General features: G+C 45.5%; 1 protein-coding gene across 14 annotated transcripts in view; it reads left to right on the top strand.

Annotated features, from left to right (window-relative positions):
* Positions 1-5639, top strand: part of PALM2AKAP2 (PALM2 and AKAP2 fusion) — a 416415-nt gene extending 410776 nt beyond the window's left edge. For all 14 annotated transcript variants that reach the window (XM_019734170.3, XM_019734168.3, XM_019734167.3 and 11 more), the window contains one exon: positions 2082-5639. In XM_019734170.3, the coding sequence (XP_019589729.3) occupies positions 2082-2089 (8 nt within the window). In that variant the 3' untranslated portion in view covers positions 2090-5639. The remainder of the gene's footprint in view (positions 1-2081) is intronic.
* The last annotated feature ends 7896 nt before the right edge of the window (positions 5640-13535 follow it).

Below are 13535 nucleotides of genomic sequence, written 5' to 3'. Positions count from 1 at the left end.
TGTATTTTTAGCTTTCAGGTACATGTTTCAGTCTGTATCTGCAATCTGCAAGGCAAATAGATGACCATTTGACACAATGTACAGCTCCTTATAAAAACACCTTATATTTGAATACCACTTCATAATTTATAAAGCTCCTTCACATGATAATAGAAATAATTATTGTTGCAGAACTTACTATGCACTGGGAACTACACTAAATGCTTTCCATACATTGCCTCATTTATTTCTCAGGCCAACTCTGTGCTGTAGTTAGTTTGTTGGTTTTATTCCCATTTTACATATGAGGGAACTGAGGCACAGGCATAAACTTTCCCAAGGTCACATTGTCACTAGGATTTAAACCTAGGCCTGCCTGGACTTCCGAGTCTACACTGTCTCCTGAGAAAGCCTATGAAGTGGGGCAGGTGGTGCTGTGTCCATTTTACAGATAAAGAAAGTTGAGGTGCAAGATGCCATGAACAACAGCAACAAGCCCCAGGGACTGAACTGGAAATACAGCTCAGGACTTCTAATATTCTGGTCCAGACTGCTTGTCGGTACCACATTACCATGCCCCGACCAGAAGAATCCTCTGTCTATAGTATTACCAGACTTGGAAGCTTGCTTTTTTTCCTAACTGATTTCGTAGTCTTTGATATTGAGTAAGTGAGTATAGTGTGCTTACACGCAAAACATTGTATGGCATGTCTCATGTGCTTAATGATGAACATTTATTCAGGATGCATGACTGCGTCCTACATGTCAGGTCCAGCTGTCCCTGCTGGGGGCGCTGGGGAAGACTTCCCAGAGAAAACCACATTGAAACTCTAGGCAGTCCATTCATCTGTCAGAGGTGCAGAGAAGCAGGCTGAGGTGGACCCCCAGAATTTGCGTATGCCTGGGCTCTCATCACTGTCTGTCACCTGCCTCGTCTCACTTCTCTGGAGGTGCCAGCATCACTGTCCCTTGTCAAAATGATTGTTCTTAGAATAAGCAAAGCCTTCATTGCAATTTGGTAATGAACCAGCGTTGGCTCTGCTGGACTTTTTAAAACCAGAAACTTCACATCCTAAGCTAATGGCACAATAATTTAATTGGCTTTCATGCATGGGCTTGCTTTTGGTGGAGTGTCAATGAAATCGGGCGATTTCTCATATGTTGGCAACCTAAATGTTGTTCATCTGGATTTCATCTTGTTCAAACTAAAGCTGGAACAAATTGGCTGAAGTTTCCCCTCAGGAGCCCACAGCTTATTCTAGTGAGCTGGAAGGAGGGAGGCCCTACCCCAATGGTGACATTGTCACCTTTCCACTTATTAGCATCTGTGGCCCTGAAGTTGCATCAGAATGCTCAGATTGCTTTTCATTGGCCTGAAAAGCTCTTTTCTTTTTCACGTAATGCTTCCTTGAAGTTTAAAGTATACCAAGTAGACTTTCCTGGTATAAATATGATCGCAGCTTATATAGATCCACACAGCCTGATGCACGGAATCCACACTGGTTCAATTGTTTGGAATTATTTTCTGGTTTGCTTGTTTCCAAATGGCTTGAGACAATTTATCGCTGTGCTGTCACTAGTTCCATGAGGATACTTACATTAAAATTAATTAAAATGAAATATTTAGTTTCTCAGCCACACGAGCCCTATTCCAAGTGCTCAGTGGGCACATGTGGCTTAGTGGCTACCGTATTGGATGGCACAAATACAGAACATTGCCATCAGACAGCGATGATCTATATAGCATGTTTTGTCTATATAGCATGTCTGCTTGTTGTCTAAAAACTCCATAGAGAGTCAAGTCTCGTTCAAAGAAACTTGCAAACATTTCAGGAAAATTAAATCTCTCTCTGTTGAAAACAATAGGTCAAATAGCAAATAAACTTTGGCTATGGGTGAATACACACCCAGAACCCCAGAATCTCCCACCTCCCCTTTATTTCCGTGTCTCTCCTACCTCCCAGATGTACTAGGCACTTTATTACTTTCCCCTCTCATTGGATGCTGTTGAGAGAGGGAAAGGAGGAAAGAAACGAAGAAGTTGGTTTGTATACATAATTAACATCCATGAACTCTGCATAATTTTTTCCTTCTCTCTTCAGGTCCTTGAGGCCACACGTGTTAATCGAAGAAAGAGTGCGCTGGCCTTGCGCTGGGAGGCGGGGATCTATGCCAACCAGGAGGAAGAGGACAATGAATAATACACTTCCTCCATCCAGGAAGCTTCACTGGTGCTTGGGTTACCAAGAAACCAAGCAATTAACACATCAAAGCATTTTAATGGAATATTTATTAAAGTGCAAACAAACACAGCAATCCTTATGTAGAACAGAAGCTGCAATAGACAATGGTGAAAAATAAAGTGAAAAGACCATCCATCAAACTCTTAACACCCAGGAGTCAACAGAGAAAGGAATTTTTGTGACTCAAAGACTCTCCTAGATTTGGACCAATCTACAACAGATCCACAAGGACAAAGAAGTTATAAGCAAGTCAACATGGTTGCTGCAGGCGGAACTGAGACTGACCTTGGGTGGTGAGAACAAATAATGGTGATGGGGCCATTTAGAGAGCAATAGAGCCCAAGCTGGTGCAATCTCCACGACATAGGATATTTGTCTGCACCAATTTCCCACCCATCGCTCACAGCATCAGAGGTGTTGGGTTAACATGATTTACTTCTGCAGCCATAAAACGAATACAGTTTCTCTCTATATTTGCCGAGAAGAGGCAATTACAATTCCATTTCTCTTACATTTAATTGTTTTTAATTGGGAGCAATGAATGATTGCAATACACAAAATCCATATTTTTAAGACAATGTTTCTTCATGTTGCAAACACAATCTATTCTACATTAGGAGGTTGAGAAAGGGGGAGAAAGCCAAACCAAATGGATTATTTTAGCTTTAGGATCTCATCTGCTTATAATATTGACTGATCTGTAGTTTATGAGAACTCATTTTCACAATTATGTTTCTTCACATGAAAACTATATTTAGTGGGCAACAACTATTTTTATGATGGGATGGGGAAATATATACATGTATAAAACCTGTATACATTGAACAGCCTGGTTCAAGAGGGTAGGGGTATTTTTAGAGTGGCAATAATCGAAAAAAGGGCGAACTCTGCCTTAGAGAGATAGATGGCAAGAAATAAAAAGGGGTTTATATTTTATATGATAAAGTGGACCTTAGGGGTGGTAGGAAGAAAGAGATTATTTTGGGTCAATCAGAAATAAAACATGAAAGGAAGGTCATGAAGGTAGAAAGAGATGAAGGGAGGGAGAAAGAGTAGGAAAATAAGGAAGTAAGAGATATTTTTGCTGAGCAATCAGTGTTTTTCAGGATCATACAGAGAAGAATATAGAATAGAAATTTAAGTGCAGGTCTGGGATCAGCTACAAATCCTAAAGATGGTGTGTGTGTGTGTGTGTGTGTGTGTGTGTGTGTGCACGCGTGTGCACGTGTGTGGCTGTGGATTAAAATTCCAGAATGATCATGGGACAAGAATGTACAGTTATTTCCTCCAAAGCTGTTAGCCAGTGTCAGGAGTGAGTGAGAATTTCTTTTTTATGAAAAGGGATATAGAGGCACCGAGCTGATGCAGTATTTGTAATATTAAATTGACCTAACATGGTGTTTGCATGAGTCACAATTGCAGAGTTTTGAGCAGTTTTGTAACTTGACACTTAGGAAGGTATCATATTTATTCTCATGCTTTGTATTCATGCTTAGTATATACTGTAGAGGATGCCAGCTTTACTCTTTCTGTCATTTAAAGCAATATGATAAGGGTACTCAATAATTGAGTGCCCTAAATTTCTAGATGAGAAACATTTCAATTCTGGCCATGAGAAAAAAAAACTGACCAGCTTTTTAAAATTTCCTTTTGTTTTAAAACCGTGGGTTTCTTTTTGTTTGTTTGTTTTTTTAAAAAGCAATAATTAAGTCAGACCTCACTAAAATCCATTTTTGTTTTTATATTGTTGTGTCATAAGCTCTAATATGTTATTCTGACAAGTAGCAATTCCACAAAATTTGTATGTAGATGTTATGCACATTATCTTTTACTAGACTAGTGTTGACTTTAGGGGAAAGTTATTCACAGACAAGTGGTGGGCACAAAGTCAAAATAGAACTGTCTGATAATTTATAAGGATCCTTTAACACTGCTAAGGGAACCTGCTACTTGAAGCCAGATCCTACAGAAGGGCATTTGGTGCCATCTTTATATATGGTTCATTCTCCTGTGAATATTCTGAATGAATATTCAACAGAATGTGCTAGTCATTGGGGACAGATTCCTGCTGCAAGGAATTCATTTTCAGGTGGGGGAGGCTGGCATGGAGGCATTCTCAGGAAAACGAGATCTGGGTTAGATTAGACAGGTGAAATGGGAGCACCCAGGAAGGATGCTTTGCCTGATGATTTCCAGGGATCCCAAGGCAGGCAGGCAGGTGAATGAAAACATGGGGCAGCAGCTTTGCGTGGCCAAGGGCACAGCAGCAGCTAGGATGCTGGAGAGCAGAGTGCTTCTATGCGTTGCACAATAAAATGAAATGTGCTTCGTGTATTCTGGACTGACTCTGGATCTGGATAACACCACAGACATGATCTAGACAAAATCCCCCATCTTTCACAAGAGGAATCTGTCCTCAGGCCTTCACCTGAAGTTTTTTGTTCTGTAGTGAATGAGACCACCGAGTACCCATCTTAAACCTCTTTTTGAGAAGAGAATTTGCAGTTGAAAGGAACGCTTAAGAGGCCACACAGTCATGGCATTGCTTTAGAGGCAGACAAATTGGTCTTTGACTGTAGCCCATTGAACCAGAGGCACTTATTGCACAGGGGGAGCGGTAGAGCTGGAGTCCTTTGGTCCACACTCCATGTGTAGATAAGGCATCAAATGCAGAGTTTCCGTGACTGTCCCGCAGTCACATAGCTGTTTAACTGTGGCCCTTATGTCTCTGACATTTGCTTGTTCCCTCATACTGCCTTCTGGATAACTGTTGTCCATTTCCTCCCTCCACTCACTTATGATCCTACTAACATGTAAATGACAGTTCCCTTGGAAGACACTGATTTTCTCTGTGCTCATGTGAGTTTTTTATTCACTCAAGAGACATTGGGCCAATGCTTTGTACATAGCACTGTGCTAGGCTCTGGGATCCCAAATGAACCCCTTTTAACTTTCTGAAGATGCAACAGACCCCTGGAGGAAAGTCATTCCTGCCTAATGCAGCAAGAAGAAGAGGCTTGTGGGAAACTTGGCCTCTGTTGCTTGTCCCTGCCCCCAAATAGCACGCAAGCTTGTTAATCTCAACTATAACAAATGTTTAGATTCTGTAGATGTTAAAAGCTTTCCTGAAAGTATTCCATTCTGTAGTGTTTATAGATGTTCACTTTCCTCCAGAGCTGATTAACTACTGACATGCCTTGGCTTTCTCATCTAGAAATTATGGAGACAGGGTCTGTCAGTGGCAGGAGGCCAGGCTGTTTCTAATCAGATCATACAATGCGATTTCCTTGCCTCTTTACACCCATGCATGCTGCCCACCCTAGAAAATGACATATAAGCAGTATATTGATCAGTGTCCACATATATACACAACACACACACACACACACACACACACACACACACACACACACACAGCGTAATAAGGAACACTAAAACAGAGTTGACTCTTGTCTTTGAAGACTAACATTTTTTTCCAACTAAAAATGGATGTAATTAAACTATGTATTGAAAAAAAATAGCCTAAGTGTTTAGAGATGGTGAATATATCCAGTTTTAGTGACAGAACCAATTTCCTGAATTTTAAGCATTCAGTGAGTAAGCTGCCAATTTTTGTGTTACTCTTTACCCAAATGCCTTTTTTCTTTTTTTCTTTGGAGGAGGAGGGAGAAAGCAATACTGTGTTTGGATATTATACTCTGTACCTGGCTCTCCTGTGTATCTTAACCACTTAAATGTCATGATTCTGCTTTGGTTTTATAGTGATTGTGAGGCATTCAATGCAAGTATACAATTATTTTCTCATTAAAACCCAGTGTGTTGTGTTTTTGTAAATGACGGCTACTTGTTTGACTGGGAGGGAGGTCAGAAGACTGACTAGCCAGTGGCATCCAGTGCCCTTGGCCTCTACTTCTGCATAGCAGCATCTGCTGTTTGCACATTTGGAACCAAGAAAGCAATCCTAGCTGGTGGAACGGCACTCTAACAGACTGTTTTCAGCACCCCTTTTGCAATGTTGTCTCCAGCTGCCCTGGATAGAAGCCAGAATCTCCGACAGGACCCACCAAAATGGTATGGGGGCCTCTTGATGAGGTAGGTAGACTCCAAGGTCAAAGACATGGTTGGTCCAACAGTAGGACATATGGTAAAACTCAAGCTTTTCATGTGGCTCTTAGATTCTCATTTGTATTATTACATTCCCAGTACCCATATTTGATTCTTTCTCTGAAGAATAGAGAATTTCAGACTTTAAAGAGATACTAAGACAGGTTAACAGGAAGCTCCCTCCCCAAACTTCCTCATGCCCTCCCTTCTGCCTCACTCCCCCTTCAGTCTCCAGCTGCCCTGGTCCATATCTCAACCCCTTGCACTTATTTGCATCCCTGACCTTCTGTTTCCTGCTCTTCCTAAGGCCTTCTTTCCAGCTTCCTCTTAATCTCTCCCTATTTATGTGATTTCTTCCAGTCTTTTCCCAACAATATCTTCCTGTTCTGAGCACATGGGGCTTCTCTGGGGAAACTGTCATGGGTGGCCTCCTCCAATCTTTATGTCATGAGATTTCTGAATTTGGGGGATGGTGGTGGTGGTGGTGGTGATAGGCCCCTTTGAAAATTTGATCAAACTAATAATTTGTAACATTGACAAAGCACTTTCCGTGGTCTCCATGAGTGTAATCTATCTTTTGCAACTCCTTAGGGTGTACTAGTTTGATTCCCATCTTATACGTCAGTAGACTGATGCCACATAGCTTGTAAATGGCAGCACTTGAATTTCAACCTGGGCAATCTGGCTCACGGCATTGCTCTTAACCACTCTTCCCACAGAAACATACATTGTTGGCGACTTCACATGCAAGGCCCAGTAGATCTGATGATGTGTGCGAGGCCTTGGTGACATACATCTCTCACTGTACTCCAGGAAGAGTGCTCTAGTGAATCAAGGCCAAGAGTATGATGGAGGCCCAAGTCTGAGGGGAGAAGGGTTTTGGTGGGAGCAGCAAAGAAGTTTCTTGGTTTGGATGGATTCCCTCTGGGCTGTTTTCTTGGGCAATAGCTCTCCCAGGAGATGGTGAGAGAAGATGGCCTGGGCATCCCTATTGCCAAAAAGGAACCCGAAGTGACTGCAAATGGGGTCATGCAAATGTGCTAAAATTGAATTGTGATGGGTGCACAACTCACATTTACTAGAAATTATTGAAGTGTACACTTGACATGGGTAAATTCTGTGATATGCAAATTATACCACAAAGCTGTAGCCAAAAAAAAGGAAATGAACCAGAATAAGAGTCCAGGGAAGGGGCCAACGAGTCCACACAGCCTTCGGATCGAACGGAATGAGTGGAGTCCTTCATGCCAACGTGCGGCCACCAGCCCAAGAGCTAATGAGGGAGAAAGCTTGCCGTCCTGGGGTGTCCCCCAGGAGCCAGGAGCACAGGAGCAGTACAGTTGTGATCAGCTGTGGATTCAGGTCCTGGTGTTCTCTCCATTCATCATTAATAACATCTGGTGGCATTAGGCAGTCAGGTGAGTCAAGGTACACGGGACTGAGATTTGGTGGGGGGTGCTGCTGGGCACTCAGGCTGTGAAAAGCCAGGGAGTGGGATGGACTCTGGTATGGTCAGAGTAGGAGGTATTTTGGGGGGATTCTTACTGAGGGGGCTCTTCCTGCAAAACCACCAATGCGAGTGGGCTGAGGGCAGGTAGGTGTGATGCAGAGCATCCGTGGGGAGGGAGAGGGAGCCTGTGGCCACTACCCCAGGTTCATCTCCTGTTTTTCACTGGTGGCAAAGAGACTATCTTGTGGGCCACACGAGGCCATAAGGTTATGTTGGATCCTTGCTCATTTTAATTATTGGATTCCTGGGCCACAAGACAGTGGAGATGATATCCCTCCTTACACAGAACCCACACGACATTCAGAACTGAGCTGCTAAGGGCATGGAAAACAAATGGGGAATTGAAAGGGAGGATGAACAAAGGTTTGAAATGTACACTATGACAGGAAGGCAAAGAATGGGGCCTTAGGAAATACCTGTAGATGCCACACACAATTTCTAAATGTTGCCCAAGCGTTCAGATGCTTTCTCTCAGAGAAAGAAGAACATGTGCATAAATACTACAGCTTAAACACTTTTTTCTCCGAAACAGTAATCTCAGTGTCAGTGAACCTCAATGGGAGAATAATCCAGACTCTTTGTTCTAAGTTCACAGGTGGTGGGCTCTGAACAACTTGGAATGGATCTGCTGGTACCTAGGGAAGTAACACCCCGAATCTCTCCCATCTTGGTTTTTCTCTGCCCTCCCATTTAGACACCATTCTGTCTCTGCAGTGATCTGCTGGTGACGTCGACGTGCCTCTGGAGAGCGCTGTTCTCTGACTTGAGTGGACAGCTGTGTCCCCTGGAAGGCCCCATGCCCAGAGTTTCTGATTCAGGAGGTCTGGGTGCAGCCCAAGAACTTTCTAGCCTGGAGCTGTTGCTGGTCCAGGGACCTTACTGAGAATCACTGGTCTAGAAAGTAAGTAATGAATAGGGTCTGGGCATACCACTTGTGTTTGAAAACTGGGACATTGAAACAGTCACAGATGGTTCTGGGCCATCTTGAATATTTATTCGGGGCTTCTGTGTGTTTGCCCAGCACCTCAACTCACCACTTCGTGGGTCTTGGAGAAGCAGGAACTGAGAGTCCAGCCTGACTCTCAAGTAAAGCCCCTCTGACGGGGTTGAGCAGGTTAAGAAGACAACGTAAAGTGAAGATAACATCTATATACGTTCAGACTTTAATTTCAGGGTAAGATCAAGAGAATAATTAGACTATTGGAAGAAGTTTTTATTGCGTAGGGTGACAGCAAAATCAGGACTCAATAATATAAATTTGTTTGAATAATATGGTTGCCTAATTTAGGATGAGATACAAAGTAAGAGATAATTCTCATTTGGTCTAGAGCAGCATGTGTCAATTCTGACTCCCTGTGAATCACCTGGAGACCTTCAGCGTTTGATTCAATTCATCTGGGCTGGAGCCAGGCGTTAATACATATTAAAAGCATCCCAGGGGCATTGTGAGCACCCCTGTCCAACACCGTGGATCCAAACCCACTGAGCATTAGGAGCCTCTGGGTGGTTTTTAAAGATATTAGTGCTTGAGCCTCTTTCCTAGATATTGTGATTTATTTCCTCTAAATGGGGCTCAGACACGGGTATGTTTTAGGAGCTTGCCAGGTGTAGCCAGGATTATGAATCACTAGTCTCATGGAGAAAGGTGTTTGCATGACCTGATCCACTTCAGAAAGTTCTTGGGGGCGGGGGAGGGGGGTGACATCAAAGTGAAATTAGTAAAAGGTCTTGAGGGGCTGAACTGGCCCATCTCACTGGTCCCAGGAGACAGGGCAGGTGGGTGATTGTCGGGGAGGCTTTGCAAAGCTGCAATTGTCACTTCTCTCCTACTTTCAGCTCTCCTCCCGCTAGGAAATGCCATGCCTCTGGCTGACAGCAGGTCCAGCTATTAAAACTTGTGGGTTAAACAAGTCACAAGGGCATAAACAAGTCACAAGGGCGTGCCAGAGGCATGTTCTAACCTGTAATAGGTGCGCCTGGAGAAAGAGCTCAAATGGACAAAGGCCAAAAATGACACAGGGCTCTATCTGGCAGGTGAAGCCATGGCCATTTTTTCCACATTTCCTGATAAGTGCTTGCCGATTTTCATGGTGTAAATATTCCTAGAATGGCTGATTTTAAGATACCAACAGTTGAACAACTGGTTCACAAAATTCCTGGATACTTAAGAATTGGTGGAGAACAAAACTACTGTGATTAGAAGACACACAGGATGACCCAGAGAGTCTAAAGCCCTCATTAATAAGAGCCTTCATTTGCCTGGAGTGGCTCTTATGAACCACTTACAACAGGTAGTGATCAGGGATTCTGACCATCTGATCCATGTTCCATCCTGGATAACTGTGGGGGCGGAGCCCCAGAGAGTAGTTTCCAGGCTCTCGGCCTCACGTGGACAGGTGCTGGCTCAGGTAGTAAATGGCCAACTGTGATTGCATGGCCATCAGCTGTGGCTAGTTGGCCGTCAGCTGTAACCAGTGAGCCATTGGCCACAATATAACTGCTGTGGCTACAAGAAGGAGGGGAGGAGAGAGAAGAATGGGGGCTAGCAAGAAGATGGCGGCCGGGCTGGCAAGTGTGGATGGCGGTTTGCGGACAGTGTGGATCCAGCCTCCAGTGAGAGTATAGTGCCGCCAGAGAGAATACAGTGGTATGACTCCCCTACCTATGGCTCCGTGGGTGTTCCTTTTTGGCCTCACCATATCCTGCGTTCTTGTATGGGGAGCGGGAGCAGAGACCCCGCAGGCCTCCCAGCATGACAAATGGCGCTGTGAGCAGGATCTCCCGCACGACAAATGGTGCAGCGAGCAGGGTATGGTGCTGGCCAAAGCTCTCCAAAGGACGGTGGAGCAGTTTGTGTGTATGAACACTCAGTCTCAGGAAGACCAGGAAGAGCAGCTGCCGGAGAGCTGGACCCCCGTGGAGGGGTGGGAAGAGGTGGACGGTTCTCCCACCAGCACAGGAAAAGCCATGCAGCTGCTGCAGAGATGGAGCCCCGTGGAGAGGTGGAAAGATGTGGACGGTTCCCCAACCAGCACAGGCCGGAGAAAGCAAAGGTCATTGCAGCCCTGTGGGCCGGGAGGTTCCTGCTCAGGCAGCCCGGATGCAGGACTTATAGTCCCAGGAGGTAACGCTTGCTGAGTCCTCCGTGGGAGATGAGGGTGAGGTCAAGGTCGTCCCTCACCCCCAGGACAGCCCTGGTGAATGACTATGGACTATGGGGAATTGCCTTCCATCCCTAATTTAATGGACCGCTTGACTGTTTGTTTGGGAACTGTTGTTAGTGGAACTGGGGGATATTTGCTTTTGTCTCTTGACTGGCCGCCATTGAGAATATGTAAGCACCTTGATTGTGAGTCGCTGTTGTTCCAGCAAGGTACCCTGAGAGGCACAGAGAGAGTGGCAGTGCCTTGAGAGCCCTGGCTGAGTCCAGGAAGTCTGGCTGAGCCCTGAAGGTACCCTGGCTGTGCCCAGGAAGTCGGGCTGTTCCCAGAGAGAGTGGCAGTGCCCTGAGAGCCCTGGCTGTGTCCAGGAAGTGTGGCTGTGCCCACAGAGAGTGGCAGTGCCCTGAAAGCCCTGGCTGTGTCCAGGAAGTGTGGCTGTTCCCAGAGAAAGTGGCAGTGCCCTGAGAAATCCTAGCTGTGCTCGGGGAAACTAGTGGTACCCTAAGAAGTCCAGGAAGTCTGGCTGTGCCCAGGAGTACTGGTGGTGCCCTGAGAAACCCTGGCTGTGTCCGGGAAGACAGGTGGTACCCTAAGAAGTCCAGGAAGTCTGGCTGTGCCCAGGAGTACTGGTGGTGCCCTGAGAAACCCTGGCTGTGTCCGGGAAGACAGGTGGTACCCTAAGAAGTCCAGGAAGTCTGGCTGTGCCCAGAAGCACTGGTGGTGCCCTGAGAAACCCTGGCTGTGCCCAGAGAGCCTGGCTGTGTCCAGGATATTGCATTCACCCCCAGGCTCCTCGCACAGGTCCCCTCGCGGAAGACGCTTGTCGCGTGGATTGTGAGGCGAGAGCCTGTAGGGGTGGAGTGTGGGGGCAGAGCCCCAGAGAGTAGTTTCCAGGCTCTCGGCCTCACATAGACAGGTGCTGGCTCAGGTAGTAAATGGCCAACTGTGATTGCATGGCCATCAGCTGTGGCTAGTTGGCCGTCAGCTGTAACCAGTGAGCCATTGGCCACAATATAACTGCTGTGGCTACAAGAAGGAGGGGAGGAGAGAGAAGAATGGGGGCTAGCAAGAAGATGGCGGCCGGGCTGGCAAGTGTGGATGGCGGTTTGCGGACAGTGTGGATCCAGCCTCCAGTGAGAGTATAGTGCCGCCAGAGAGAATACAGTGGTATGACTCCCCTACCTATGGCTCTGTGGGTGTTCCTTTTTGGCCTCACCATATCCTGCGTTCTTGTATGGGGAGCGGGAGCAGAGACCCCGCAGGCCTCCCAGCATGACAAATGGCGCTGTGAGCAGGATCTCCCGCACGACAATAACATTTAGTTAGCAAATAGTTATTGGTGCTTAGTATGTATCAAGCTCTGTTCGTATAAGAACAAATGAAAAAGGGGGTTGTTCAGATGATTTCAACTGGAATTTTGAAAGCTCATTGGTAATGTAGGGACAAAGCTGCTCCAAGGTCCGACAATGTTTCCACACCTGCCTATTAAATAGAGCCACCCAAGGATAACCTGTGCTGTCTTAGCATACTTTTAATTTTTCCTCTTACTGTAGGACCCATAAAGTTGTATTCTGGGCGAGAGAGAGAGCGATACAAGTGACAAGGTGTTTAATAAAACCCAGAAAGATTCAGAACTCACCAGCAGAAGGTCAAAAGGTGCTAGGAGGTTGCAAGGAGACATTTAGTAAGGAATTTCCCAAGATGAACATGAAGGCTACAAAAGCACCTCACTGACAACTGGAAGGGTGGAGGGAGTTCCTCTCACTATCTTCAATGTTTTCTGTTGACTAAAGATGGTCACTATTGTCTGCAAGTATGAAATGTGGCCAGTAGGTGGCAGTGGTCCCTGAAATAAAAACAGCTTCCTCAGCCATGAGCTTTCCAGGGGAGTAGGGAGGTTGATTTCATGCTCCACACTAGACAGGACTCCATTGAGATCTACAGGTAGCTAACGCAAAACCACCACTTCTGCGATCCTACATTCAGGTCAAATGTGGCATTTTACTTAAATTTAAGTGGAAAACTGCCCATTGCCACCAGATGGCAGCAGACACCTGCATGCTTCTACCAATAATGCTCCATAATTCTTAAGAGCTAGCTAGCTCTGTACTGGTCACTGTGCTGAGCGCTTTACAGGGATTATTTCATTCATTTCTTACAACACTCCTTTGAGAACATACTATTAGTATCAGCTCTGTTGTATAAACGAGGAAACTCACACTCAGAGTTTGAATAATTTGCTGCAGATGACATGACCAGTGGGGTAAAGGAGGCTCCAAACCCAGGCAGTCCATACCAAAGCCTGTGCTCTTACCTCCCAAACTGTCCTTCTCATCGATTTGATTCAGTAGCAAACAAGCCTCCAGTCTTGGTTCTGGGCCAGCTCTGCTTTCTCTCAGCCCAGGAGAGCCTATCTTTTGCACAGATCTGCACGAAGAGGGAGCTGGTACTATCGGCAGCTGGAAACTGGGCTTGTATATTGAAGTGGCTAAGGCATGTGGCTATGAGTATATGAGTGGGGCAATCACAGTCTCTACT

This window comes from Rhinolophus sinicus, chromosome 16 (assembly GCF_057876585.1).
Source record: "Rhinolophus sinicus isolate RSI-liver-muscle chromosome 16, RSI-T2T, whole genome shotgun sequence".
Taxonomy (NCBI): domain Eukaryota; kingdom Metazoa; phylum Chordata; class Mammalia; order Chiroptera; family Rhinolophidae; genus Rhinolophus; species Rhinolophus sinicus.
The sequence above is the reverse complement of the archived record's forward strand: the minus strand, read 5'-3'. Positions and strand labels throughout refer to the sequence as shown.